At 37.6% G+C, this 25,699-nt stretch overlaps 1 protein-coding gene across 3 annotated transcripts in view; it reads right to left on the bottom strand.

The window, feature by feature from the left end:
* MERTK (MER proto-oncogene, tyrosine kinase) overlaps nucleotides 1-24,985 on the bottom strand; it is a 79,097-nt gene extending 54,112 nt beyond the window's left edge. For 2 of the 3 annotated variants that reach the window (XM_026695924.2, XM_026695925.2), the window contains exons 1-6: nucleotides 24,729-24,985; nucleotides 18,900-19,335; nucleotides 17,641-17,741; nucleotides 14,896-15,069; nucleotides 10,564-10,650; nucleotides 4,178-4,293 (exon numbers count right to left, since the gene is read on the bottom strand). In XM_026695924.2, the coding sequence (XP_026551709.1) occupies nucleotides 4,178-4,293; nucleotides 10,564-10,650; nucleotides 14,896-15,069; nucleotides 17,641-17,741; nucleotides 18,900-19,335; nucleotides 24,729-24,810 (996 nt within the window). In that variant the 5' untranslated portion in view covers nucleotides 24,811-24,985. Of the gene's footprint in view, nucleotides 1-4,177; nucleotides 4,294-10,563; nucleotides 10,651-14,895; nucleotides 15,070-17,640; nucleotides 17,742-18,899; nucleotides 19,336-21,991; nucleotides 22,099-24,728 lie in introns of all 3 variants that reach the window. The other variant, XM_087931606.1, reaches the window with a different exon arrangement.
* Nucleotides 24,986-25,699: the final 714 nt, after the last annotated feature.

The raw sequence follows: 25,699 nt of genomic DNA, 5'->3' as shown, positions 1-25,699 counted from the left end.
CGGTAGCAGAAATTTTGAGTAGTACTCCGGCAAATACCAGCTCTGACTGGAGATTTTACAGTATCTTTCCCCAGCCACGCCCACCAAGCCACGCCCACAGAACCAGTAGTAAAATTTTTTGAATCCCACCACTGTACTGTACTCCATTATGTTATAGGTTTTGGCAACTTGCTTTATACAATTATAATGTAAGGGAGGCCATTCTCTCAGGAGACACATCAAGGCCATCAGGAACAGTCAGTGAGGCAAGGTCATATAATTATTTAGCCAATCAGATTTGACTATGGAGGTCATCAGAGAGTAAAAGGATGGCACTGTCTCGTATTCCCACTTGTAGTGAAAAACTGCTTGGCTCCCTTTTATAGGCATTTCAATGTCTTAGTGAATAAGGGAAGATACATTTCACAGGATTCCCAATCCCATACCTGAGCACACACACACATACACACATGCATTTAAGCATGCACAAAAATAGGTACCGTTTCAATTCAGTCTCTTTTCAGCCTTTGCAGCATTCAATAAATAATAGCATTAAATACTATTGTACCCTCTGTAAAGAAAAGCATAAAAAGCATTCAACAGTGCTATGAGATGCTTTGACAAGTAAATGGAGAGGTAATTATAACCAGCTGTTCCTATTTTTGGATTGTTTCATTTCTAAGAGTTATAAATATATACCTCTGACTTTTAATTTTCTCTATGTAGTAAAAAAGGACGTGGAAGAGATTACTTGATTTAAACATAGTAACTAAACCATGATACCTTTTAAAAGATCAACATTTCAGTAATTTTAGTCCAGTTTTTGAATGTTTTACATACACTGCTTTAAAAATTAACTTTGATTTTTTTTATACTTTCTGGCTCAGAATTTTATTTCTACAGTTTTCATTTGTGCATGTAGTAGTTAATATAAAATATTAACATTTGGAATGAGGCTTATTTTTTAAATTCTTTAATCTATTGCCAGAGCTTCAGTAACAATGCAGTATGAATACCATCAACATGATGACATCCGGAAAAAGAACGGCATTTTCCACCAGCCGTGATAGTCCCTAAAAGCTGTTTATTCAGAATAGTTAAAAGGTAATGAGGGTGGCTTAAATGGACTTTATGCCAATATCATATAAAAGGAAACTGAAAAGCTAGGCTCACCTGCACATAAATTTGCCAGGAAATCTTTCCTTAAGTTTCATTTAGGTACTAAAAGCGAAAACATTTGTCCAGGCCACTCAATGGAATGAATCATGTTTCAGGAAATGCTGATGAGGCCTGGCTATCAACAAGGAAAGGCACTTCCTTGGCAGCATGAAGCAATTATTTAAAACCATAGCATGATCTCAAAGGGTGAAGACTACAAACCTGCTCTGTGGAAGTGACTCTGTGCTCTTATATTTTCTTTTGAGGAATTGGGCTTTCTGTCTATGTGCAATTTTTACTTTGCCATCTCTGGAGTTTTCCATTTGTCAAGAAACAGTCCCAAAAGAAATAAGGAGCAATGGCTTTATGGCTCTAATCCAAACTATTCAAATGTAGTATTCAGATGTTTTAGACTTTTCTCACAGTACAACTAACATCAAGAGATTGGAGATACTTCTCAGCTAATAACCAGTAGACATGGGAAGCCATTCAACAGTATAGGGAACTAGACTTCTAATCCAACTAATTGGCAGCAAGTTCAGGCTTTCAAATAAATCTTTTTCTCAGCCATATTTGAAGACATTGAGGACTTTTTCACTTTTCTATTATTTTTCTTCATTTATTTTTAACTTAAAAACTATATTGTTTTTACTCTGTGGTAAAAAGACCTTCTGTAATAAAAATTATATATGAGAATAATTTAAAAAAACACAGCAAATATCCCAAAGTGATGAGTCCCAAAATGAAAACCTAACTCAGATACCAAAAGGATGTATCTAGAGTTAAAGCTCACTTATATATTACTCATAAATATGTGTAATAAAACCCCCAAAGTAATTTGAACTTTAGGACATAAAATTTGATTGTTGATCTAATTGGATCCTATATATGTAACAAAATGTTTTCTTTGCCACAGGTTGCACAACATTTTCTTCTCTAAAAGCTAATAATTTCTGAATATCCTAGGGAATGTGATTTGTCAATTATTACCACTATTGCATTGTAAAAGCTAGAATATTGGATGAACCATAACCATTCTAATCTCCATTAATACATCTAGTGTACTGGGTGACCCTGGAGACGTATTCTCTCTCAAAAAAAGAAATGTTATAAAGGTAAGATATCTTTTTGCACAGCTTTATAAGGGCACAGATAGATTAGTACAGTAACCAATACAAATACCTGCTGTGTTTTTATATTTTCAGAATATAAAGCTCTTATTTCTGCTTCCTTTCAGGCAAAATATATACAAGCAATATCTTCCTCTTTTATCATTTATGAATGATAAACAGACTTCGGTCATCCAAACAGGCGCAGTGAAATTATGGAATTGATTTCTATGAGTCTGCTGTGCTCCAATTGGGATTAAATTTTGCCTAAGGCTGTAATCCTGTTCAATCTATAATTACACTAAATTCACCAGAAGCTAATGGAATTCAAAGAGTTAAGTTAAGCAGTCCTCTCTTCCAGGAATCTCACAAATAAGAACAGTTACTGTGAAGCCAGAAGTCTCAGAGAAGCCAAAAAAGAAGAAGAAAGTCTCCCACTTTTCAGTAGAAATAAAAATGATTGAGGAGCACTTATTTACACAGAAGCCCATACTTCTTGACATGGCTGGACTGTGTATAAAAATGTACATAGCAGCACCTTGAGATATTTAAATGTTAAGTGGCTACTGCCTAAGGTTATGCAACTTTAGATTATTTCTATGTTTTCCTCCTTTGATAATTACAGGAATCCTGTAGAATAGATACTAAACAAAGGAAAATGGATAGATGTTCAAAAAGTTCATTAATTCATTTGTTGAGGAGCTTATACAGCAAACATTCCAGTAATCAGAATGTGGAATGCAGTTAAAACCAGCCTAATAAACACAATAGCAGTGGGAAAAAGGCAGGGCATTTGGAAGCCAGCATAAACAACATGCCCACACAGATAATGTGGTTAAAAAAAATCTGGCAAGAAGTAAAAACATTTAAAGGGAAAGAAAAAAATAGGACCTTGTGAGTGGGGCACAGTTTCAAAAATAAAATAAAATACAGAGACTTCACAAAAGTTGACACCTATCCTCCTATGCAAATGCTTGTTGTGAGTAGAGTGGATGCTAAGAGAGATGGATCAGCATTGCAATAACTGCCCCAGCTTCATTTTCATGGCTTCAACCATGATTCACTAGAACCATATCTAGAAATCTGCATGCACTCTTCAGAGCAGGCATGATTCAAGGCCAACATTTGAAGGCCTGCATTTCATTGCAGGGGGAGTGATCCCTACAAACTTGTCCTCTTTAACAGCAGCAAAAAGCTACATCTGTTCATATCTTGCCAAGGACTACTTGATTGTTGGTCAGGTATTAATCGTGTTAATCTCTGTTTATCTGGATGTTGATTGTTGGCAAGGAGGAGCTTCGGTCTTTTTGTTTTTTTTAAAAAAATGCTATTGTTTACAAGCAGTAAACAATACCCCAATTAAGGAATCACTAACTCAGACAAACAATCAAACAATAAACAACAGACTAATAAAGGAACTACCAATAACATTCCCAATAACATTGACAGGGCAAATTACTTGTATATAAACAGAGAACAAACCCCACTCCCTTCTAGCATACCTAGTTGACTAATGAAATGTCTATAAGAATTCATCCCCACTTAACAGAAAGGATAAAGGAAGGAAGGCTGTCAGGGAATTTCATTATTTTTGCTAAGATGTTGTTGTTATTGCTATTATTAATGTTCATCTCAACCTTCAGGATGTGGAGCTGTTTACATTTACCAAACCAGCTTTCCCTATCTCCTCTCTTCCTAGATCATATTTTTCATCATTCCAATAAAAGATGGCCCCTTGGTTTCACTGACTGGGGTTGTTGCGACTGGAAGGCTGCTTTAGCAAAAAGAAGAGTGCAATCCCAATACACTCAGGAGAATATCAGCAATTATTTATTCTGCAGCCTTGCTGTTGAAAACAGAAAAAGTAAACATTATATAAAACTTCACATCAAAAAGCACTACAATAATGCTAAATATGATTTTCTATTTACCAGAATACTGCAGGAACTGAAAGGCGAATAACCATCAAACCCTGGGACCCAGGATAGCAGCACTGTGTGGGCTCTTGCACTCAGAACATGAACCTTCATAGGTGGAGATGGAAGCCCTGTGTTAGAAACAAAAAGATATTCATAAATAATTCTCTCATTTATGATTGTCAACTTGTCCAGAAAATCTGTTTGATATTTGGGATGGATATTTGCCAATGTATTGGAAAGCATATTGGATTCAATGGATCCCCTCAATATCATTTTACTCCATATTGATTTTTGTCTCAGCTTTTTTTCAAGGAATTGAAGGTGATGAATGCAGCTTTCTTATTCATTGTCATTTTTACAGCAAACTTGTGAGTTGGGCTGATATCCAAACTTATTCAGTAAACTTTATGAGGATTTGAACCTAAGCTTATCTGACAAAAATCCAGTATCCTTTCTCAGCCATTTCCAAGCAAGCACTTTCCACTTGTTTGGGAATATAACCTTCATTCCCCTGTCCAGAGTTATCTGGGAATGATGGGAATTATAATGCACAACACATCCAAGTTTAAGAAAGCTACTTCAGCTTTCTATCAGGTAGCCAAGCCAGGAAAGTATGGGAACTTCACATGACTGTTTGAGCACCAAATCTGAACTCTGCCCTTACCCGGAGCGTTGACTTTTAATTTAGACTTTATCCTGTAGCCATAAACCCTCAAATTAAAAATTTAAAACAAATATTGAGCAGTGCAGTCCTGTAGAGATCTACTGAAAGGAAAGCTAGCCTGAGTTCCATCAATTTTCCTTCTGATTGGGCCTCCAGTTTGAGCTTCTTCGGCGACAGACCAAAACTGCATCTCTGCACGGTTTCAATCCGTGCTCGCTGCTGGAGCGCCCCGAGCTGGCTGGTTTCGGGGCTAAGCCACCCCGTAGAGGTGGTGAAGAAGGGGGAGACTGCCTGCAGGGTTGAGGAGACCCGCATCTCTCCTCCCCAGCTGGCCATTACTCCCCTTCCTGAAGGCGGTTGTAGCGGTGGTCAGAAATGGCCACCACAAAGAAGAACTTCTCAGAAATGGAGATTTGGAACTATGAGAAACAACAAGAAATGGCTGCAGAACAAGAAGATTGAGACAAAGAAGAAGCCATCTTTAATGAACAAGTAATCTTAGGTGGGGGAAAAAGGGAAAGGGGGAAAGAGAATGGAAAGTTTAAGATTGGGAAAAACAACCCCAAAAAAGAATAGAGTGAAAAATCAGAAAGCAACAGAAGAAGGAAATGCAGAAGAGAGAATTAGAAGTAGAGACAAGGGGGTAAAAAGGGGACGGAGAAGAAGAGAGGGAAGAAAGAAAGGAAAAGAAGTTATAAAGGACAGAAACAAAATATAGAGAAACAGGGCCTATTTAAAGATAATGGGTGAAAATCTAATGGAAAAAGGGATTCTGCAAAGGTACATAAGATAGTATTGTTATATTAGAAATAGAAATAATTTCAGAAAATACGAAACAATGTATGATTAAAATGTTTGATAAAATAGTTATTGTAACTTAGTGGAATGCTTGTCAATAAATAAATGTAACAAAATGAATATTTAATGATTTACAAACATATGTGAAGAGAAATAAGGGAAAAATTAATTATGGAGATTATATGTGTCTTTAAGGAAGTATGTTATTTAATTGAAAAGAAATGTTAAAGATGTTAAGACTTTAATGATTATTAATGATAGAACTGAATTGGAATGGAATGAGGGTTTATACCGTATTTCCCCATGTATAAGCACCCCCTTTGTATAAGCCACCCCCCCAATTTTTGGACTGTGAAGTTTTGAAAAAAATATTTTATTAGAGAAACAAGTTATGAAGAAAGAAAATTTACAAAGAAACAAAATTCGACGTCTAGATCTACAACTTCGGTCATGGCGCGAAAGCGGTGCGGCGACGCTAGCAATCTACGATCGAACGAGAGTAGGAACGAAGCATTCAGGCCGATGCCTAGCGTATGCATTTCTATCGCGTACTCGCACTCGTAATCGTATCATCACGTACAATTTTTACAAAAAGTATAGCATACTGCTGGAAAACCAGTTTATTCCTACTTTATTATTTTATGCATTTTTCACGTATAAAAAGTGTACCTGCTTTGTATATGCCACCCCCCTACTTTTTGGGCTTGAAAATTTTGGAAAAAAGGGGTGGCTTATACATGGGGAAATACGGTAATTACATATATTTATAATCCTTTTTTAAAAAAGAATATAGTGTGTATTATAAGAATGTACCAAGCAGAATTCGATTGGAAGTTATGTATTATGTATTATATTGAAGATCATGACCTTAAGGTATATATTGAAGTTTAAATAAGAGTTGAATGGATATAATTAAAAGATATAAAGGTGTCATACTCCAATTAGTAACTACAGGAGAAAATTTGTTTAATGAGAAAAGATAATATGAAATTGAAAAGAACAGACAAAAGTATAAATATAATGATTTGAATTGAGATGAGATAATCAAAATAAAATTGAGAAAATTAAAAGAGGGAAAAACTATATAGAAAATGTAGAATAGTGTAGGATATGGAATAGAACACAAAAATGAGCATGAAATTGAGTTTGTGTCTGTATAAAGAAGTTCAACCCAGGACCATGCTATTTTCAAAAAAGATGTTTTATTTGTATTTTGTGTGTGCGAAACCCAAATAAAACTTTATTTTAAAAAAAACCCTTCTGATTAACAGAATAGGACTGCAAACTTAAGATCACTTCTATATATTGCTTGACAGTGAGATGTTGATATATAGATTTAATTAATCAACTTTATTAAATAAAGTACCGTATATACTCGAGTATAAGTCGACCCGAATATAAGCCGAGGGACCTAATTTTGCCACAAAAAACTGGGAAAACGTATTGACTCGAGTATAAGCCGAGTTTTTCAGCACATTTTTTGTGCTGAAAAAAACCCCCTTGGCTTATACTCAAGTGAGATTCCCTCTGAAAAAAAAATGGTGTGGAGCTCCGGAGCTGGGCAGCCGCTTCCCTGCTTCCTTTGCAACTTGTAAGCATGGGGGTAGTCGGAAGCAGAAAAGTTCTTGCATGAGGATATATTGTTTTTTCTTTATTTAACTGTTTTTAGGGGGGGGAAAGACCCACTGTCATGTGAGAATGCTCAGACACGAAATCTATCCGCCTGAAAATAAGTGTGTGTGTGTGTGTGTGGGGGGGGATTTTAACAGAGGGAAGACATAGGGAGAAGGCAAAAGCGACGGAAGATCCTTCAGGGGAAACTGAGGGGGAGACTCACCCTTGGTCCAGATGAGCCCCCTTCCCCACCCCTAAGGAAGCAGAGGCAGCCAGCAAGGGCAGGCAAGCCCCGCTTTGCGGACTCCATCCGTCCTCGCTCCCAACCACCCACCCAAAGCCACGAAGTCCCCCAATCGTGCAGCCCAGAATCGCCCTCCCCTCAGGGGGCAGCAACGATGCCCGGTGTTTCCTGAAACAAGAAGCTCCGCCGTGCAATGAAAGCGCCCTGGCTCTAGGCTCAGAAAACAACGTGAGCCGAGGTGGCTTCGTTTCCTCAGCCCTAGCTGCTTTCAATCCGCTCGGGAGGAGGAGGGGGAGGTGGTGGCAGCAGCTCGCGTTATTTTCTGAGCTCTAGGCTCTAGGCTCGCGATCGCAGAAAACAACGCGAGCCAAGGTGGCTTCGTTTCCTCAGCCCTAGCTGCTTTCAGTCCCCTCGGGAGGAGAAGGGGGAGGAGGAGGGGGCGGCAGCAGCTCGCGTTGTTTTCTGGCTCTAGGCTCGCGATCACAGAAAAGTGCATTCAGTTTTTATTTGGTGGCATAGATTTTTGAATCGGCTTTTGAAGTTGACAACGTGACCAGATTTGTTTTTTTGCCAAAGTGATCTCTTTTTGGATTGAAGCTTCCTTACTGTTATGGATCTTTTTTTTCTGGTTTTGGGAGTTGTTATTGGTACATATAGTTTGATGGCTCTTTTGATTTCTAGTAAGAATATGTTGTAATTGTCTTCAACAATATTGCATCCAATGAATAGAAATTGCCAATCAAGGAAAGAGAGATCGTTGTCTACAAGATCATAGCTGCCTTTTTTGAAATTATAATTGGGGATTTTGTCGTTGTGATGATTTTTGTGTGGACGTATGTTGAGACAAAAGTCAATCATGTTGTGGTCACTGTTGGAAAAGGGTTCTTTAATTTGTATTCTGTAAATTGAATTCAAACTATTGCAGAAGATGAGATCGAGGCAGTTGTTAAGCCTAGTATTGTTGGTTACAAATTGTTCCAGTCCCAGATTTGTTACAGCATTGTAGAAGGTTACATGTATGGGTTCAGTTGTACATTCATTTAGGGTCCAGTTAATATGAGGTAGATTGAAGTCACCAAGAAAGATAAAAGCGTGTGGGCAGGATGCTGCCCATGTTAGTCGTGTATTTAGCTTGTTTACATGTTTGATGTCATAATCTGGGGCTCTGTAACATAGTAAGAACCGAAATGTGATATTTAAGGTCAGTTCACAGATAATGGTCTCAGGAAGAGCAAGCTCTTGGGTAACTTAGATGTTTTTTAGATGTGACTTTTTATAGAAGATAGCAACATCACCTCCTCTACGGATTTCACGATCGGATTGGTAAACATGATAGTCTCTTACTGAGGTAATGAGTCTCTTACTGAGGTAATTATCAGGTAGTTACTGAGTTCAAACAGTTCGTTGGATCCTCTAGATAAAGCATTACTAATAGTTAGGGTATAGTCCCAGAATTCCCAACTAGTATAGCCAAAGTCCTAATGCATTTATAGGACATGAATTTGGGAGAGCTGCATCAGGCAAGAAGGAGAAGGAGGAAGAGGAGGAGGAGGAAGGGAAGCGGAAGGGGAAGAAGAAGAAGAAGAAGAAGAAGAAGGAAGAGGAGGAGCAGGAGGAGGAGGAGGAGGAGGGACTAACAGGTGTACAAAATTATAATTCCTATTCAAACATAAATTCTGCTAACTCAGTGGAACTTATTCTTTATTATGTTCAATTAAATTAAATGGAACTTGCTTCCGCACAGACCTGCACAGTAATCAGCATTATTGCATTCACACTTTCTGATGATTTTATCTTTTATTATTTATTTACTGTATATTTCATATTTCTAAAAGTATTTCTAATTTTATCAGATTTATAATAGTAGTGGTACAAAATAAACCAGAAACGAATAACAAATACATTTAAACATTAGGATGGACGATTTTGGGAGTAACAGTGTAAATGAATGGTAGTATAGCATGCTACATTTGCATCGAAAATAGACTTTATATACTGCTATGGCCAAAAAGAACAATTTATCATAAGGTCGTATTCTTTCTTAATTTTCTTTAAGATCTAAGAGGAAAAGGGATGTTTAATTTACTGTTGAAAAAAAATCTGAAACAAACAAACCAGAGTGAATTTTAATAATGCATTTAAAAAAAGCAACATTCTGCTATGTAGTATTGCAACTAGGAACTGTGGTGGGATGATCTACTTTCATCCAGGTTTGCTGCTGGCCAACTAACTGTATTTGGAAAAATCTCTTTCTTAGCCTTCTCCAATCTATCACCCTCTAATCATATTTTAAGACTTTAAAATCTAGGCCTGCTGGCTAGGAATTTTGGGAGTTAGAGATCCAACTCATCTGTTGTAGTATATAGTATTAGAAGAGGCTACACTAAATCAATTCATTTAATTTCCAGAATCTTTCTAAACCAGCCAAGTCTATGTATCCATTCATGCTCCTAATATTATCACTGAATATTGGATGAAATTTTAGGCTCACACAGAAATACTGTATACAGCACTGAAGAAGAATAAAATCTAATTAGGAAAACCAATCTAACAAATGGACCTGTAACAAATTCCTGAAACTTCAAACATACACGTAAGGCTTTCCAGTTAGTTATTTGACAGTTATGCCTTCTTTTTCCAATACATCTGAAAGGCAACAGTTTAGTAAAAGCTAGTCTAGGCTTAATTCACTGAATAAATCAAGCCACAAAACATTTTCCATCTTAACAATTTCATGAATCCACTGCTAGTATTTACTGATTTTTCCATACTTAACGGAATCTAACTTGTATCTTTCAGGTAGACCAGATTCCTTTGGGAAATGCAAAGCTGTTAAAAATACAGAGCTTTTTCATTAGTGTAGTCACTTTTATAGAACCACTCTTGTAGAAAATACGTATGTATCCCTTCCTACATTTAAAGATTTGAATTTAATTTAAAAGGCACTTTATAGGGTACGTTATGAAATAGCTATAGTTAAGAGCAGTGGACCTTAGTAAGAAATGCAACTTGTTTTTTCCAGAATGCATATTAACAAAATTTTAGAACAATAAAGATATTCTCACACATAAGACTGACCCTTTATATAGATTCGGGCTTCAGATGATGTTGCTAATCCTTTCTTGTTATGAGCTTCACAGTGGAAAACAGCAGCTTCATTAAGACCTGCAAACCCAAATTAAAATAAACATACAAACTAAGAATATGGCTAAATGGGAAGACATGATCATGGCACGCAATAAAATAAATTGCAACTTTATTTGGCTTCTTTCCTGAACAAAAATTATGAACAAACTTTCAAGTGTTATTTTACAGTTTGAGCAAATCTCTCTTGAAATACAACATAAATACCACAAGTATTTACAAGAAAGCTTTGTCTTCTTTGTGTTTTTCATTCTTTTTTAAGAGATTTTCTTTTACCTAAAATATAACTGAATTCTTTGACAGAGCTATTTTAATGCCTTATGCTACCGCTTTGGGCCACAGCAATGTCAAGGCATGGAAAAGCTCAGCAAACCAATTGTAGCAAATAATTCAAAAAGAAGCGTACAGAGATAGGTAACCTCTTTTGTGCAGCCCGCATGCAATGTGGCGAATCTTTTTTAAACCACAGGAATTTCAGTAGCAATCTAACAAGAGACAGAACTGCAACTTTCATGCTAGTTTTTGGTAAAAAGAGGAATGTGCATTGAAGTTAATAATTAACATACTAAATATACTAAAACCATATAAACATTTTCTAACTGCTAAAACTTGAACTTTGACATTCCAGCCCTGCATCTCTTGGGTGATTTTACTGCAACTTTCTCCAGTAGTTGTTTGCCATTCAGCTGGTATTAAAAGACTATAATTGCACTCTTAAAAAATAGTTTTACTTTTGATATGACTTAAAGTGCAGTTGTAGGCGCTCTGTGTGTGTATGTGTGTGTGTGTGTAACAATGAAGGCACAGAGTATAGTTTCATACAATGTGGCCACTGCAATGTATTTTAACTCAAGGATGTTCCAAGGTTTTCCAAGAATATGTTTGCATCCCAAATATCATCCTCCTTTCTCCTTCCTCTATACAAACCATATATCTCCAACTATATACAACAACAACAAAATTTATTTAGTTATTTATTAAATTTACATGCTGTTCATCTGTTCAATAACGCAATCCCTTTCCCAGAATATTGCTCAAGAAGAAAAGCATTGATACAAAAGTTTTGTGTTCAAAACTTAAAAAGAGATCTGGAAAAGGCCACCCTCTGACAACCTGCTGTCAGTTGCTGATTATGGTCACACAACTTTGCTTCGGATTCCCACATTTGAGAGAAAAAGCTACTAACTGTACCACAATCAAACTTACCAATTAACTACCCTAGAATCAGCCTCTATCAGCATTATTTATTTATCTATCGAATTTAGAAACTGCCCATCTCCCTCACAGTAGAAACTGCCCATCTCTCTCACAGGAGACTCTGGGTGGTGTACAACTAACATATTACAATATAAAAAGTGTATATAAAATTTAGATAAGAGGCAAAGATAGTTAAAGTTCAATATTAAAAGTTAACTACTAAAGGCAGGGAGACACCCTTCACAACACTAACCAACCCCATGGCTGTGTGCTTCTCTATAGGCCCCCAAACAAAATGGCAGGGCCTTTGGGTCCCCCCCTCCCCCAAATCTATGTTGATTCCTGGTGATTGCAGTTTTCTTGGTAAGATTTCGGAAGAGGTTTGCCCTGGCCTTCTTCCTAGGGCTGAGAGTGACTGGCTCAAGGTCACACCACAGTTCTGTTGACCTTTACTCCAAGCATGTGTTAAACTCTTGAGAAAGAGTTTGAGAAACTCTTGAGAAAACTCTTGTGTGTAGGTATGATAAGCAATAAATCAGTTTAATTGTCTTTGCCTGTGGAATTAATCTTTCACACTTAACATTAACCCCATTGCTTCTCCTACAATATCCCTAGAATATATGTGTTAGCCTATTCAGGGAACGAGCAATGATAATGGGCTAGCTATCATTTGAAGGATCTTGTTCTCCATTACTGCAGTGATGTCTGTGATCCACCAACCCCCCGTGTTGTTGATTTTCAGTTCATGTCAGTTCCAACCATTATGATTTGGGTTAATTAACTGATTATTAATGAGATGATTAATAGTAATGTTTCTATTAACATGTTTAGCCTACTCTTCATCCTCCAAATGGGACTTATATGAGTGACTTATATTCCAGCCTCTGACTGAGACTTAAAATTTTAAACACACTATGGAAAAAAATGGGAATGCTATGTTCATAAATGATATTAATGGTTCAAGAAGAATTAAAAATGGTTGGCTTCTTAGCAGAACTGAAAGCATGACCACGTTTTCCTTCACTCCTCGACTTCAGAATGAATACAGCTTTTAAATGTTGGCATAACCCATAACTAACATTTTTGTCTGGCACAAAAGATTAGGACCACATTTCAAATTCCAATTAAACTGATTTACTATTCATCATGAGTATGCATTGGAATCTTCTCAACTAACAGCTAGCACTGCTTGGAGTTAAATAAAGGTTAACAGATTCAAGGTGGGTTAGATTTAGTCCTCTTGTGGCTATGTAGGGATTCTAGGCTGATCACTCTTTTAACACTGCCCTTAGATGCTGCCATTCCTTCTCCTATAGAATTTACTATCACTAAAGTACATCATTTGCAGATTGCATTTTCTAGTAGCACACTATACTCAAAGTATATACTCAAAGGTCTTGGTGTGTTCGGGTCTTCTCCTGTGTCAGATTGAGAGCATCTTGGCAACATTTCGATGAGGTCCCACTCACCATCTTCAGGATGGTGCTTTTGGCTTCGTGCTTGTGCGAACAAAGCATAAGCACGAAGCTGAAAGCACCAGCCTGTAGATGGCGAGTGGGACCTTGTCAAAACGTTGCCAAGATGCTCTCAATCTTACACGTCATTGTAGTTGTGCTTTTAAAGTTGTAGACGAACACAATACAGAAGCCTGATGATGGCAGATGAGATTCTGCCGAAACGTTGCTACAACTTTAAAAGCACAACTATAATGACGTGGGAAAATACACGAACAAAGCTGAATACCATATATATATATATAGCTAATTATATTTCATTTGAAATTACATTTAAATAAATATTAGACATGGTAGTAAATCAATTATAATATTGAATTCTTAAGAATCCCCAATGTATACAAAAGCAATCCCTAGTGTCTGTCTAACATTTGCATCAGATGATAATTTATTAAGAAACTAAACATTTTTTAAAAAAAACTGAGATTGGCAATGTTCATTCTATACTACTGAAATAACTTTTCCAAAGGTTCAGTTTAAAAAACAACAACAAATAAGCCACTTGGAAGGATAATACTGTTTAAAACAATCCATCAAATCAAGGAAATAGTATGATTTTCTGAACTTATTTAAAAATACTTTGAGCCCCACATATAAAAACTTTCAGCAATAACTCTGAGGAACCTCAATTGTGAAGCTACACAATTTCCAAGTTTATCCAGTTACTGAAAACTTGATTTGTTTCTTAGGGTTTTAAAATCATTTCTCACAGTACATGTTTATTGTTTATTTCCTAGATTTATATTCTGCCTTTTTTTAGGCACTCTCATCATTTTACATAGGGATCTCCCTTCATTTAACCTCATAACAATCCTACCAGATTGATGAACCCAAAATTATAATCTGATGTTCCAAAGTGAGGGTACATTTGAACGGATCTCCAAATTTAATACCTGAGCTATCATTCTACACTGTTTCACTTAAATGCATCTTGATATAATGAATAGATTTTGCCAAATACTGAAGTAGTATCAGAAATGATGGGGTTAAATATCAATCTACCAATACTCACTCTGATAGTAGTAGCATCACTAGTTAAAGTGTTAGTTAAATCCATTATCTACTAATGGATTCAACTATAACAGCCTAAAGGATAGATTGATTTCTAACATTTGTATAGTCATCCATCTTAAAACATCTTTTTAATCTCACAGCATAGTAAATATCCTTTTAGTTTTTTAACTACAACACATCACTAATCTTCATATAAAATATCTCTTTCCATCTGCACACAATACATACTATATATTATATACCATTATGCACACACGCCCACACACACATGCTGACTCTAAAAATACTTTTCTGTTGTTAAATTGTTCCCTATAGCATTAGGCAATTTTTTTAAAAAAATAATTGTTTTAGTCCATTTAGGCTACTCCTTTTAAAATAAATGTATCATTAATCTGCTCATTTTAAAAACAAGACAGAATGTCCAGGACTCAACTATATGACCAATTACATGCTTCAGTTATATTTAATGTTCCCCTGTTCCGATGCAGATTAGCAAACCGATCATGCTAAATTTGTGTCAGGATAAATGGATTTAACTCACCTGGCATGCTCAGCACAGATGGAGAAATGTCAGTTTTCTTCGGGATTTGGTTGCTGTTCCAATGCCAGCGAATCTCAACAGGCTCAGGAGGCCCCACAGCATGACATGTGAGATTGAATGGTTCATTTCGGGTAACATTCAACCCCTGGGGCTGCTTAATGAAATGTGGCAGTCCTGCAGGCAGCAGAAGTAAAAGCACTACTAAGACATTGAAAACAAGAGACACGTAGAACTACAACCCATGAGGATTTCTCCGTTGTAGGACTATGAGTGACGGGAGTTGTAAGCCATGACATCTGGATTTCCTCAGATTGGAAAGACTGGACTTCTACGATTAAGCTTTAAGCATTAAGTACAATGATTTTTCACTGCAGTATCATTCAGAGGTCTTAGACTTGAGATAATAAGTCCCTTATTTAAATGGTACAAATGGTATGAATGGTTAGAAAATAAATATAGAAAGTAGGAAAAATGGACTAATGTAATTAAAATATGAGGCCTTAAGAGAATATTATTGTAGACATATAGACAATAAGGTATATAAGATAGAAATAATTATAGATACTTATAATAAATCACACAAGATATCTGTTAATATATAAATAAAATGTATATAATAAGAACTATAAGATATACATATTTGTCGATGCAAAAACGCTGTCACAGACATAATTGAGATTTGTATTTGTGAAAATGTAATAAAAAAATATTTTAAAAAATAAGTCCCATATTTAATAGCTGTCCAGCCTTAGAATTGAGCAACCTTAATACAATCAAGGGACAAACAAGAGTTCAGTGTTTCTCAAATGTGGCAACTTTAAGATGTGTGGACTTCAACTCCCAGAATTCTCCCGCCACCATGCAATTTTAAAACAAGCAACAGTCAAGGAGGTTGTGGCTTCTTTTGATGCTTCATAGGGTAATCTTCCAGTTATGGTATTTTTAAATAGTATTTTTAAAAATCACATAAGAAAATATACACATATATGAATGATCAATGAACCAATTCGTATTGTGTTCAAGTTTCAGCAATCCATTGGTGAACATATTTTTAAAATGGTGAGTTATTTAAAAAACAGGGTAAGGAAAGATTCTTGAGACTCAGCACAATGACTAATGGTGTGCTGGGATTGTTTATTTTTATTTATTTATTTATTAACAACAAAGTTAAGTGCACCAGCCAAAACGGATAGGAGCAGTTGAAACTTAAGCCCCAAAATAGTACTTTCAAAATAACTTCCACTGATCTTCATTGCATGGAAGAATTAAGCAATTGAGCAGGATGGAGTAGTAATCTTGCTACTCCCACTCTTTATCCATATCAATTGAGATATGTACACAATCTGAAACCTGTGCATCTTTAGAGCATTTCCTCTTTGCCTCCATATTTTAATTAATAGATAATATAAGTGATTATAAAGATCAATCTGATAGTCCATCAAAGATCTTCTGTAACCTGCTTTTTCTATCAGTCTGATGCTAATCTGGCTGCCATCCATGCCCTGTTTTCATACTATAGAATTTTTTTTAAAAATCTGTCTACTTAGATGGAAATTGTGCATTAAGGTGGAGAGTCACAGTGATTCCCCAAGGCCTTTTTCACTCAATCTAGATGTGCCCAGTCAAGTATCCTGTGGTTCAGGTCAACATCCTCCATGGATCAAGCATCAAATACTAGCTCTTGGTTTCTTATTAAGCAAATCTGAAGTGGGAAGTTCATGGATTGGTGATAAATCTTCCTGCCCGTTATTGGAGCAAATCATCAAATGTAAGAAACTATGTTGTCACAACCTAAGGCTTCCCAACAGCTTCAAACTGGTGCATTAGGAGCTACAATTTCCAGTATTCCCAGTCAATGAACACACTTGTAGGGCTCCAGCCTGAGAAAAGTTACTTTAAGTCAGTTTTCTCAACCATCTTCAACCATTTTAAGATGTGTAGACTCCCCAAATATCCTAGCCAGCATGCTATCTATAGAATTCTGGGAGCTGGAATCCATAAATCTTAAAGTCCCCAAGTTTGCTTTAGAAATCCATTTAACCTAACAAGGCAGTGATTTCTAAGTGTGTAACAGAAATGAGCTTGAAGTCTACTGTGAATACGTGTTAGATTACATTAATTACTTGCTTACTAAAGTGGGAAGACACTGGTCTCCATTCTCTTGACCAGTATGTAACCAATGATGTTGTCTAAGAAAATAAAAATATCCCGGGGGGCAACCAAAATAATCTCTATCATTCAGGTAATACCACTATATTTCTATCTTTTCCCTGGCAAAGGAAAATATAAGAATGTAGACAATGTTTTTGCATTTAAAAACAATACCACCTGCCAGTGGAGTTTCTCCCCTCCAACTAGAACAGATGTGAGAAATATGGTGTTTTCCTAAGTGATGCTATATTACAATTATCTAGACAACAAAGACCAAAATGAGGGGTGTTAGAAGTTGTAGTAAGTAGCATCTATGAAGAGGGGCAAGGGGGAGTCAATTTCTACTTTTTTTCTAGAAGTTGAGAGGGGGGGGAGAGGGAGGGAGAGAGGTGGAATCTCAATATCTTCAATGAGTTAGTGTGATGAGAAGCACCTCAGCCACCCACCTCCTTACTTATTCTATAAATAATTTCCCTGTCTTAGTTTAATCCATTTCTCCTCTACCTCTGGTTCTCTAGGAATTATCACTGTCAGATTGTTTTGCAAAATCACCCCACTTTAGCCAACAAGTACTTATTCCCGATATAAACTTACCTTCCAGCAAAACCAAAATAGGATCTGATTCAATTTCCACATTCTCAATTGTCAATTTGCAGCTATAAGACCCTTTATCAGAATGCTGAGCATTGGGTATACTATAGAAGAAAAGGAAGAGAGAAAAAAGACTTATAAGGCCATCAGTGTTCGTTCTTGACTTAGTCAAGACTCTGGTATTCCTTGTTCATACTGAAATAAATGCGGCAGTATTTTAAGGTTCATTAAAAATAAATATTGTAGGAAGGCAATCCACAAGGGAAATAATTACTTTTTTAAAAAGAGAATTCTCAGCACTTAAAAATGTTTCCAAGTAGTGGAAATACTGGGGTGTATCCTCATTCTTCATAGTCCCAAAATGGATTGTGCAACTCTCATTCACTGTACTAAAGGAGCAAGAGCAAGATAGTTTTAAACATGTGGCCTTCAGGCAGCCTCATGGGCTAGACAGAGTAACAAGAGAGTAATAAGTTCATGGGTTGGGATGAACTTATTACTCTATGAATTTCATGGGTTGAAATTTCATTTTGCTTAATATATATAGAGAGGGGAAAGATGCATGGGTAATAGAAGATTATTAGCCTTTTGAAATAGTCCAGATAAGAAGCACACCTAAGACTACTAGCTCTATCCTTATTGTAAGGTTACATTAACAGAATATTGCAAGTCTAAAAGTACCTCTTGCATCCCTCACTTTTGTGCTCTGAAAAATTAGGGAAGGTTCCTTCTGAGACATTTTTGTCACCTCTCCTCCTTCAGACCCGTATTTTGTTTATCAGACCATTGTTTAGGCTACGGCTCTTCTTCCTATCTCCTAAGGTCATTTCCACATGCCATTACAAGGGGAGCATCTGCTCACACAATCCAAACTCAAAGTACTGGAAGCTCTCTAAATACATTTCTAGATAATCTTTCCTTTGCAAATTAGTACAAATGCATTCATCCCATAAGGTACAAAAATATTTTAGCAAGAGAACACTTGCTGCTGCATTGTAGTTTCTGAATCTCTTCAAGGATGTTCAGGAAATAAATGTTCCACTATTTAGGATAAGGAGAGAATGAAATCAATTCACTCATTGTCCCCATTTTGTTTCATATTTGACTCTGTTACAATAGTGCTAAAATTAGATTTCTTAAATCTGGTGTGCCTTCCAAATGTAAATGTGAATCTTAGGGTAATCTTAGGGTTCTACATTCAATAATTATTAACTCCAGAAAAAATTAAAAATTAAAAATAAATGGAATAAACATTGATTTACCTGAAAGCAGCTTTCATAGTGGTTAATTCATTATCATCAAACTGGTAATAGTGGCTGCTAACGTCAAGAATTTCCTTCCCATTCTTCCACAAGGTAATAGGTGGGAAGTCTTGGTTGACCAGTGACTTGGGAACATCGATCGAGCAATTAAATGTGATATCCATATGTTCAGCGCTTAGTATGGTTCCTATTGTAGGATTAAACTTAATTGACTGGAGAAGATGACCTGCATGATCTCCTGGTGAGGTGACTGTATTGATCTTAATAAGCCTGGAATCCATAGGAGGTGACAATGTACTGACTGGAGAAGTATAATTTAACCAGGCCAGAAAAGACTGGGCTACTGGTTGTACACCTACTGAGTCCATCTCATGTGAATATGACTTGGTAGATGTCAAGCCAAATTTCTTTGCTTCTTTTTTTCCACTAGCAAGACCTGTAAATTAAGAGATATAGTTTTATCATTATATTTTGTTTCATGTTCACATTCAGAAACATTGCCCTCCATGTTATCTTCAAAGCTTCTTATGGCCTTCACCATATTTCAGGCAAATAGTTTTGGTTTTGTATTTGTGTGCTAGTTTCTACTTCTGTTCCTTTTACAACAATTCTTTATAAACTTTCTTTCACAATAGTTTTGTAAGTATTATTTTTTTCTGAATTGCTTTCCTCAATTTAATTTCTGATGTGAAAAATTATTACTAAACACCTAGGGTGCTTTTGTGGGGGTGTTTGTGTGAAGGTCTTTATTAATCCATAGTTACCTCTGATAGTTAACGTCCTATAGGAATATGGAAGAAAAGATTCTCTCCCAACTGCTTTACTTTGCTAGAGGTGTATTTATTTATTTAATTTCATTTTAGAAAATTTATTATCCACATATACAGATAGACAGACACCCAAGAAACATTTATTAACATTTTTTCTCACAAAGAAATATCTGTAGATTGCATTGCATTTATACATGTGAACAGGGGTGGGATTCAAATTTGTTAACAACTGGTTCTGTGGCTTAGTTGGTAGGTGTGGTTTGGTGGTCATGTTATTGGCTGGGCGTGGCCAACTCAACATCACTCACATCGAGGCACGCATCTCCTTGCCTGGCCTCTCATGACTGTGGGGATGCTGCAACAGCCGTAAGTGTGAAAAATGGTCATAGTCACTTTTTTCAGTGCCACTGTAACTTTGAATGGTCACTCCACACAAGCAAAGTACCAGCAAACGAGGGGAAAATAACTCCAGAGAAGTTCCTGAGACAGGAAGTCTAGTCCTGCCAAGAATATAATAAGGGTTAATGGAGAGGCAGTTTCTGTAAGCAGCACCAGAATGTTTCCTTCATGCCTTCCTTACAGGATTAGGCCAATAATTTCTTCTAACAACTGGTTCTCTGAACTGCTTAGAATGTTAACAACTGGTTCTAGAGAATAGGTGCGAACTGGTAGAATCCCACCCTTGCATGTGAATGTTGTGAACACAGCATAAATAGCATATATAACCTTCAGCAAAACTAAAGTTCCACATGACCAATATATAACGTGGGGCTGCCCTTGAAGAGTACCTGGAAGTTTCAACATTCCAAAGTGTACCAGCACAGTATGTGAGCACACATATCAGCACACATTACACCTCTGCTCTGTGAGCTACATTGGTTGCCAGTTTGCTTGCAAATTCAGTTCAAGATGCTGGTAATCTATATAGTACTAAAACTCTCCTGCCTGCTTATCTGTTTGTAACCTTTAATTATTCCAAACTGTGCACGATAGCACAATAATTTTTGAATCAAGGACCTGAAATCCACTAACTTAAAGAATGCTGATAAAATTCACTACTGTGTAATTGAAATTTTAAGGATCCTCACACCAGTTGCATTGGCAAAATTGTGGCCACTGCAGCACTGCCACGCTAATATGATCATGTGATTGTGATTTCCAATGCTCCCTGCCAGCTTCCCACAAAGTCAAAGGAGAAGCAGGCATAAAATTGGAAATCATTCCTGCTCCCAAAATAGGACTTCTATAGAAGACTGTACGTGTGAAACCATTAACTCACTGTTTTAAACACAAACACTGTGATTAATTAATCCCTGCACATTTGCAAACTTCATCTACAGAAAAAGTTAACTGCATTTTCCCTCATCTACCTTTCAACGTCACAGATTTCTCCCTTAAATGTTACCAGAATGCAGAGGAACCAGTCAGGTGCCAGAAAGAGGCACCCACATTTCCCTTTCTTTTCACATTAATTGCATTTCTTTACTTATTCTTCAGAATCCATGATCTTCTGAACATTTGCTTTCCCATAATTTGTCCCGGATATATCTTATTTTTTAAGGAACTCTTAGTACGGATTTTAAATGTTTATGTCAAAACTTGACTGCATTTTCAGTTGAATTCTAGTATATAATTAATATCTCATCTTATTTGGAGATATGACATGTGACTCATTCAATAATATGTGCCTTCATGGTAAAAAAACCCGTCACCTCACCTATTCCCCATTGTTATTTTGCTCTAGAGTAAGGCTACCTTCTGGATTTGGGGCAGCCCATTTTTGGAAATGGAGGGATTACTTTAGAGTTTCAAAAAAAAAGGTGAAATTTATAGGACAGATGATCATGTTAAGCCTGCTTCTTTCCAACTCTACTGCATTTTGACTGTTTTTGATTTAAAGAAAAATGAAACTTGTATAACTTCCCCTTAATATTATTGCTGACAGCCCCACTACAATTGCAGACAAAAAGAAGAAGGGAAAACTAACAAAACTAAAACACAGAATATAGAATCATAGGGCTGAAAGGAACCTTAGAGGTATTTTAGTCCAACACCTTGCTCAAGGCAGGAAACTTTATATCAGGGGTGTCCAACCTTGGCAACTTTAAGACTTAAAGCTGGCTGAGGAATTCTGGGAGTTGAAGTCCACAAGTCTTAAAGTTGCCAAGGTTGGACACCCCTGCTTTATATCATCCCAGTCAATCAGTTGTCCAGTCTTTTTTTTTTTTTTTTGAAAACCTTCACTGATAAAGCATCCACAAGTCTGGGAGACTATTTATTCCACTGATTAATTGTGCTTAATGTCAAAAAAATTCTCCTTACTTCTAAGTTGGATCTCTCTTTAACAATCTTCCACCCATTATTTCTTGTTTTTCTCTCTGATGCTTTGGGCAATGCCAGTCCCTCTTCTCTGGGCAGCCCCTCAAAAACTGGAAAACAGTTATGTCACTCCTAATTCTTCTCTTTCATAGATAAACATACCTTCCTCCCTCAACTGTTCATCATATGACTTAGCCCCCAGAGACTTTATCATTTTTATTGCTCTTCTCTGCAACTATTTAGGGTAGAGGCCCCCAACTTTTTGGGCACAAAGGACCGGTTCCATGGAGAGAGGTTTTTTTCCATCGACTGGACAGGGGGTGCTTTCGCATATTGCCTGCATCCTGTGGATGAGCTTTGCTTGTTTGCGCAGCCCAGTTACTGGCGTGCCACAGACTGGTGCCTGTCCATAGACTGGGGGGTTGGGTACCCCTGTTCTAGGGTCTTGGCATCTTATTTTGTATCATGGTGACCAGAACTGTACACAGTATTCCAAGTGTGGCCTTATTATTGCAGTATTACATGGCATTATCATTTCTCTTGATTTGTCCATGACTGTATAGTAATAGTTTACATTCCACATGGAACAGGAATTAATAAGACAGAAAATCTTGAAAAGTTATTCTTAGGAAGAATAGATGGGATATTCTAATTAAAAGGCAGGGGAGCTGTTCTCCATCGCAGCAATAGTATCAATAAACACATTTTACCAGGGCAAATCATGAATCTCCACATAGTCCTGGACCCCATTCCAATCAGATTAGCTAGCATGGCTAATAGGGGTGATTGAAGATGTAGCTTGTATCACTCTACTTTAACAGGAGATGGACATTGCTTGAAGATGTCTTCAGAGGAGAACTAGCAGGCACTTTGCTTTTAGAGAGCATGAATGGACAAAGCATCTCTGACATATCTACCATTTGTGCAGACAACTCACTGCATGGGAAGTATGGATTTTGCCTTTAGGGAGGAATCCATGGGGGACTTGCTTAACAAATCATTTTTACTATGATTTGGAAAAAAACTAAAGGCTGAAGAAGCACATGTTCTAGCCTTACTTCCAAATTCCAGATTTCATGACTGTTATTCCAGAGGACTTTTTCAAGGCACACACGAAAGAACTCAATTCGCTTTGGTTTTTAGGGATACCTCTCTCCTATCCCCAGAATAGATTATTGTAGATTAGCCTTTTAATGCCACTATATTTTTCTTTGGCATATTTTTCTTCAGATATGAATGAGTCATATTACCAGCTGACATGCATTTCCTATACCCATGCCAAAAACAGTACCGGATCTCAACCTTCTTGCACACATGCATTATTAAATGCAGGTTTGGTATATGTTTTACCATTCTAGCTCACCACATTTGTATCCAAGAAATGCAGAATAAAGTTTTGTAAGAATAATTTTATCAGCTGATAAAACTGAGTGGAAGATAATTTTATGAGATTTAGAACTGGGATTTCTAAATTGTACACCATTTAACACATCACTGTGGGACACATCCATTATTCCTAGTTCTTTATTTTTATAAGAAAAGCTAGCAGTGAAATCAATGCAAGCACAGCTTATACAGTGTATTTGTGTAAGATCTAAGATTAATTTTAAAAAATACCTTAATCTAAATCATCTCTGTTTAGTTAGGACACTCTGCCCTTCATGACAAATAATTTAATATAATACAAATAATTATCTTTGTACATATCTCATTCTCACCCTGACCAAATGGTTCTCTAAACACAGTATTCGTCTTACATAAATTTGTCTCACTCAAAATAGGCACAAACAAAGCATTCTTCAACAGCCCCATCTACCATTGTCTGATTTAAGCTGCCTTTTTGAACATTTACTCGAATAAAGAAGTGGAAGAAGTATTAAGTAACCAGCTTCAGCCTCATCATCCATCGAGAAGGGCTTCAGAGGGGCTTACTCTGCAGATGCCAGCTTCCTCTTTACAATTTCACCGAGAGGATTCAAGTGCCCATTGGATTCTGCAGCGCCTGGCTAAGTAGTGCAGCCAGAGTACTAGAGCCTCTTCCAGAAGAAGGACGGAAAAGAGGCGCCAGGCAGACAGCTGTCTTCGCCCAATGCATTCCCAGAAGCCTAGCGCGCCCCTCCAATTGAGGTTTGCATTTGGACTTGGCTCCCCGTTAGTATTGGGAAGCATTTGAGAATTTGGTGAATTCAGACAAAACCCACGTCCTACTTTCTGGTTCTGCATAGCCCTGTCTTTGCGATAGAAACTAGTCAGAGATACTTGGTATGTGAGAAATGGAAATCAGCATTCACACTGTGTCCTAAAGGTGCTTTTTCAAAAGGCATCTGGACTTCTCATGACAAAGAAGGTCCAGTTGTTGTTGTTTTGAAAAAAGCAAGTTTGGGACAACCAGGGCCTGAATGAGTGAGAATCTCCATAGGTATTCATTATGGGTGTTTTAAAACCCCTGCGTACTCTGACCACCAGCCTCTGCGGAGTGGACCGGCTTGTAGCATTTTCTCTTTATACAACTGCAGGTGTCAGATCGCGACCCATCACAGCCTTCCACCCCGACGTTGGGAAGTCTCTTGGGGCGCCCTCTGATATTCAGGATCGCCCCTCGGTGAGGCGCAGTGCCTTTTGGCCACCTGTGCGGAGAAGAGGACCCGGGGACCCCCCGTCACCACCTCCATAAGCGGGGAACCAAAGAATTGCTCGCGCCCCGCCCGTGGGAGCCAAGCAGACGGGAGGAACGCCTTACCTTCCACGGGAGAGAGCAGCAGCAGCAGCAGCAGCAGCAGCAGCAGCAGCAGTAACAGTGGCAGCCCCCGAGACCCTTCCATGGCGGCCAGGCAGGCTTCTTTAGAATCCGATCCGGGCACCCTGGGGCTCCCCCTTTCTCACCACCCCGACCCGCGGTCGCCTCGGGCTCGGAGCTGCCGCCACAAAACTTCCCTCCGGCCAGATTGCTGGCCCAAAACAAAGTTCTCGGGCAACTCGCGAAGAGGCGGATCCAAGGAGAAAGACCCGCCTCCAACTCGGTACTGTTGGCGAGAGGTGGGTTACGCGAGGTGGGACGGGCCTCTGCCCTGCGGCTGAGAGCGGATAGAGGAGGACGGGGTGGGGGTGGGGGCGAAGGGGGGCGAGGAATTCTGGATTGGGAGAGCGGGATTGGAGGCAATGTAGAGAAATAGCATCCAGAAGGAGAGAGACAGAGGGAAGGGAAGGAAAGAGCGAGCGAGCGAGCGAGCGCGCCCTTGGAGAACTGCAGTCACCTGATGGAGTCTGATGGAGAAGGATGATAAGCGTCCTGGTATTCTGGGGCCTCTGATTGCAGAAGACTGCAAACGGGGTTACCTTCGTGAAATGCAAACCACCGATACTACTTTGTCAAACTTTAATATTGAGATTGTTGTAGAAATGAACTCTGGAATGTTACTTGCATTTCCCAAGTTTTTAAAAAAATTTAAATTTTCTTCCCCAATGCAGGTTTACGTGCAGGCATTGCATGGTTAGGTAGCATCAGAGGAAAGTCTATGGTGTTATAAAGAATTCTTGAATCTCAACTATTCTTTTTGTAGTTTTAGAGATAAAATGATGGGATTTACGTCACCGGTGGGATTTAATAGGCTTTATTTAGATTCTCTCTACTATTCCTCTGATAATTGGAGAATGATTTCTCCATAACCTGATATCTGCTAAAATATTATCTTTCTAAAAAACTATGACTTT

This window comes from Pseudonaja textilis, chromosome 1, assembly GCF_049901715.1.
Source record: "Pseudonaja textilis isolate UNSWEBS1 chromosome 1, rPseTex1.2, whole genome shotgun sequence".
NCBI lineage: Eukaryota > Metazoa > Chordata > Lepidosauria > Squamata > Elapidae > Pseudonaja > Pseudonaja textilis.
Note: the sequence above shows the minus strand (reverse complement) of the source record. Positions and strands in the feature narration are given on the sequence as shown.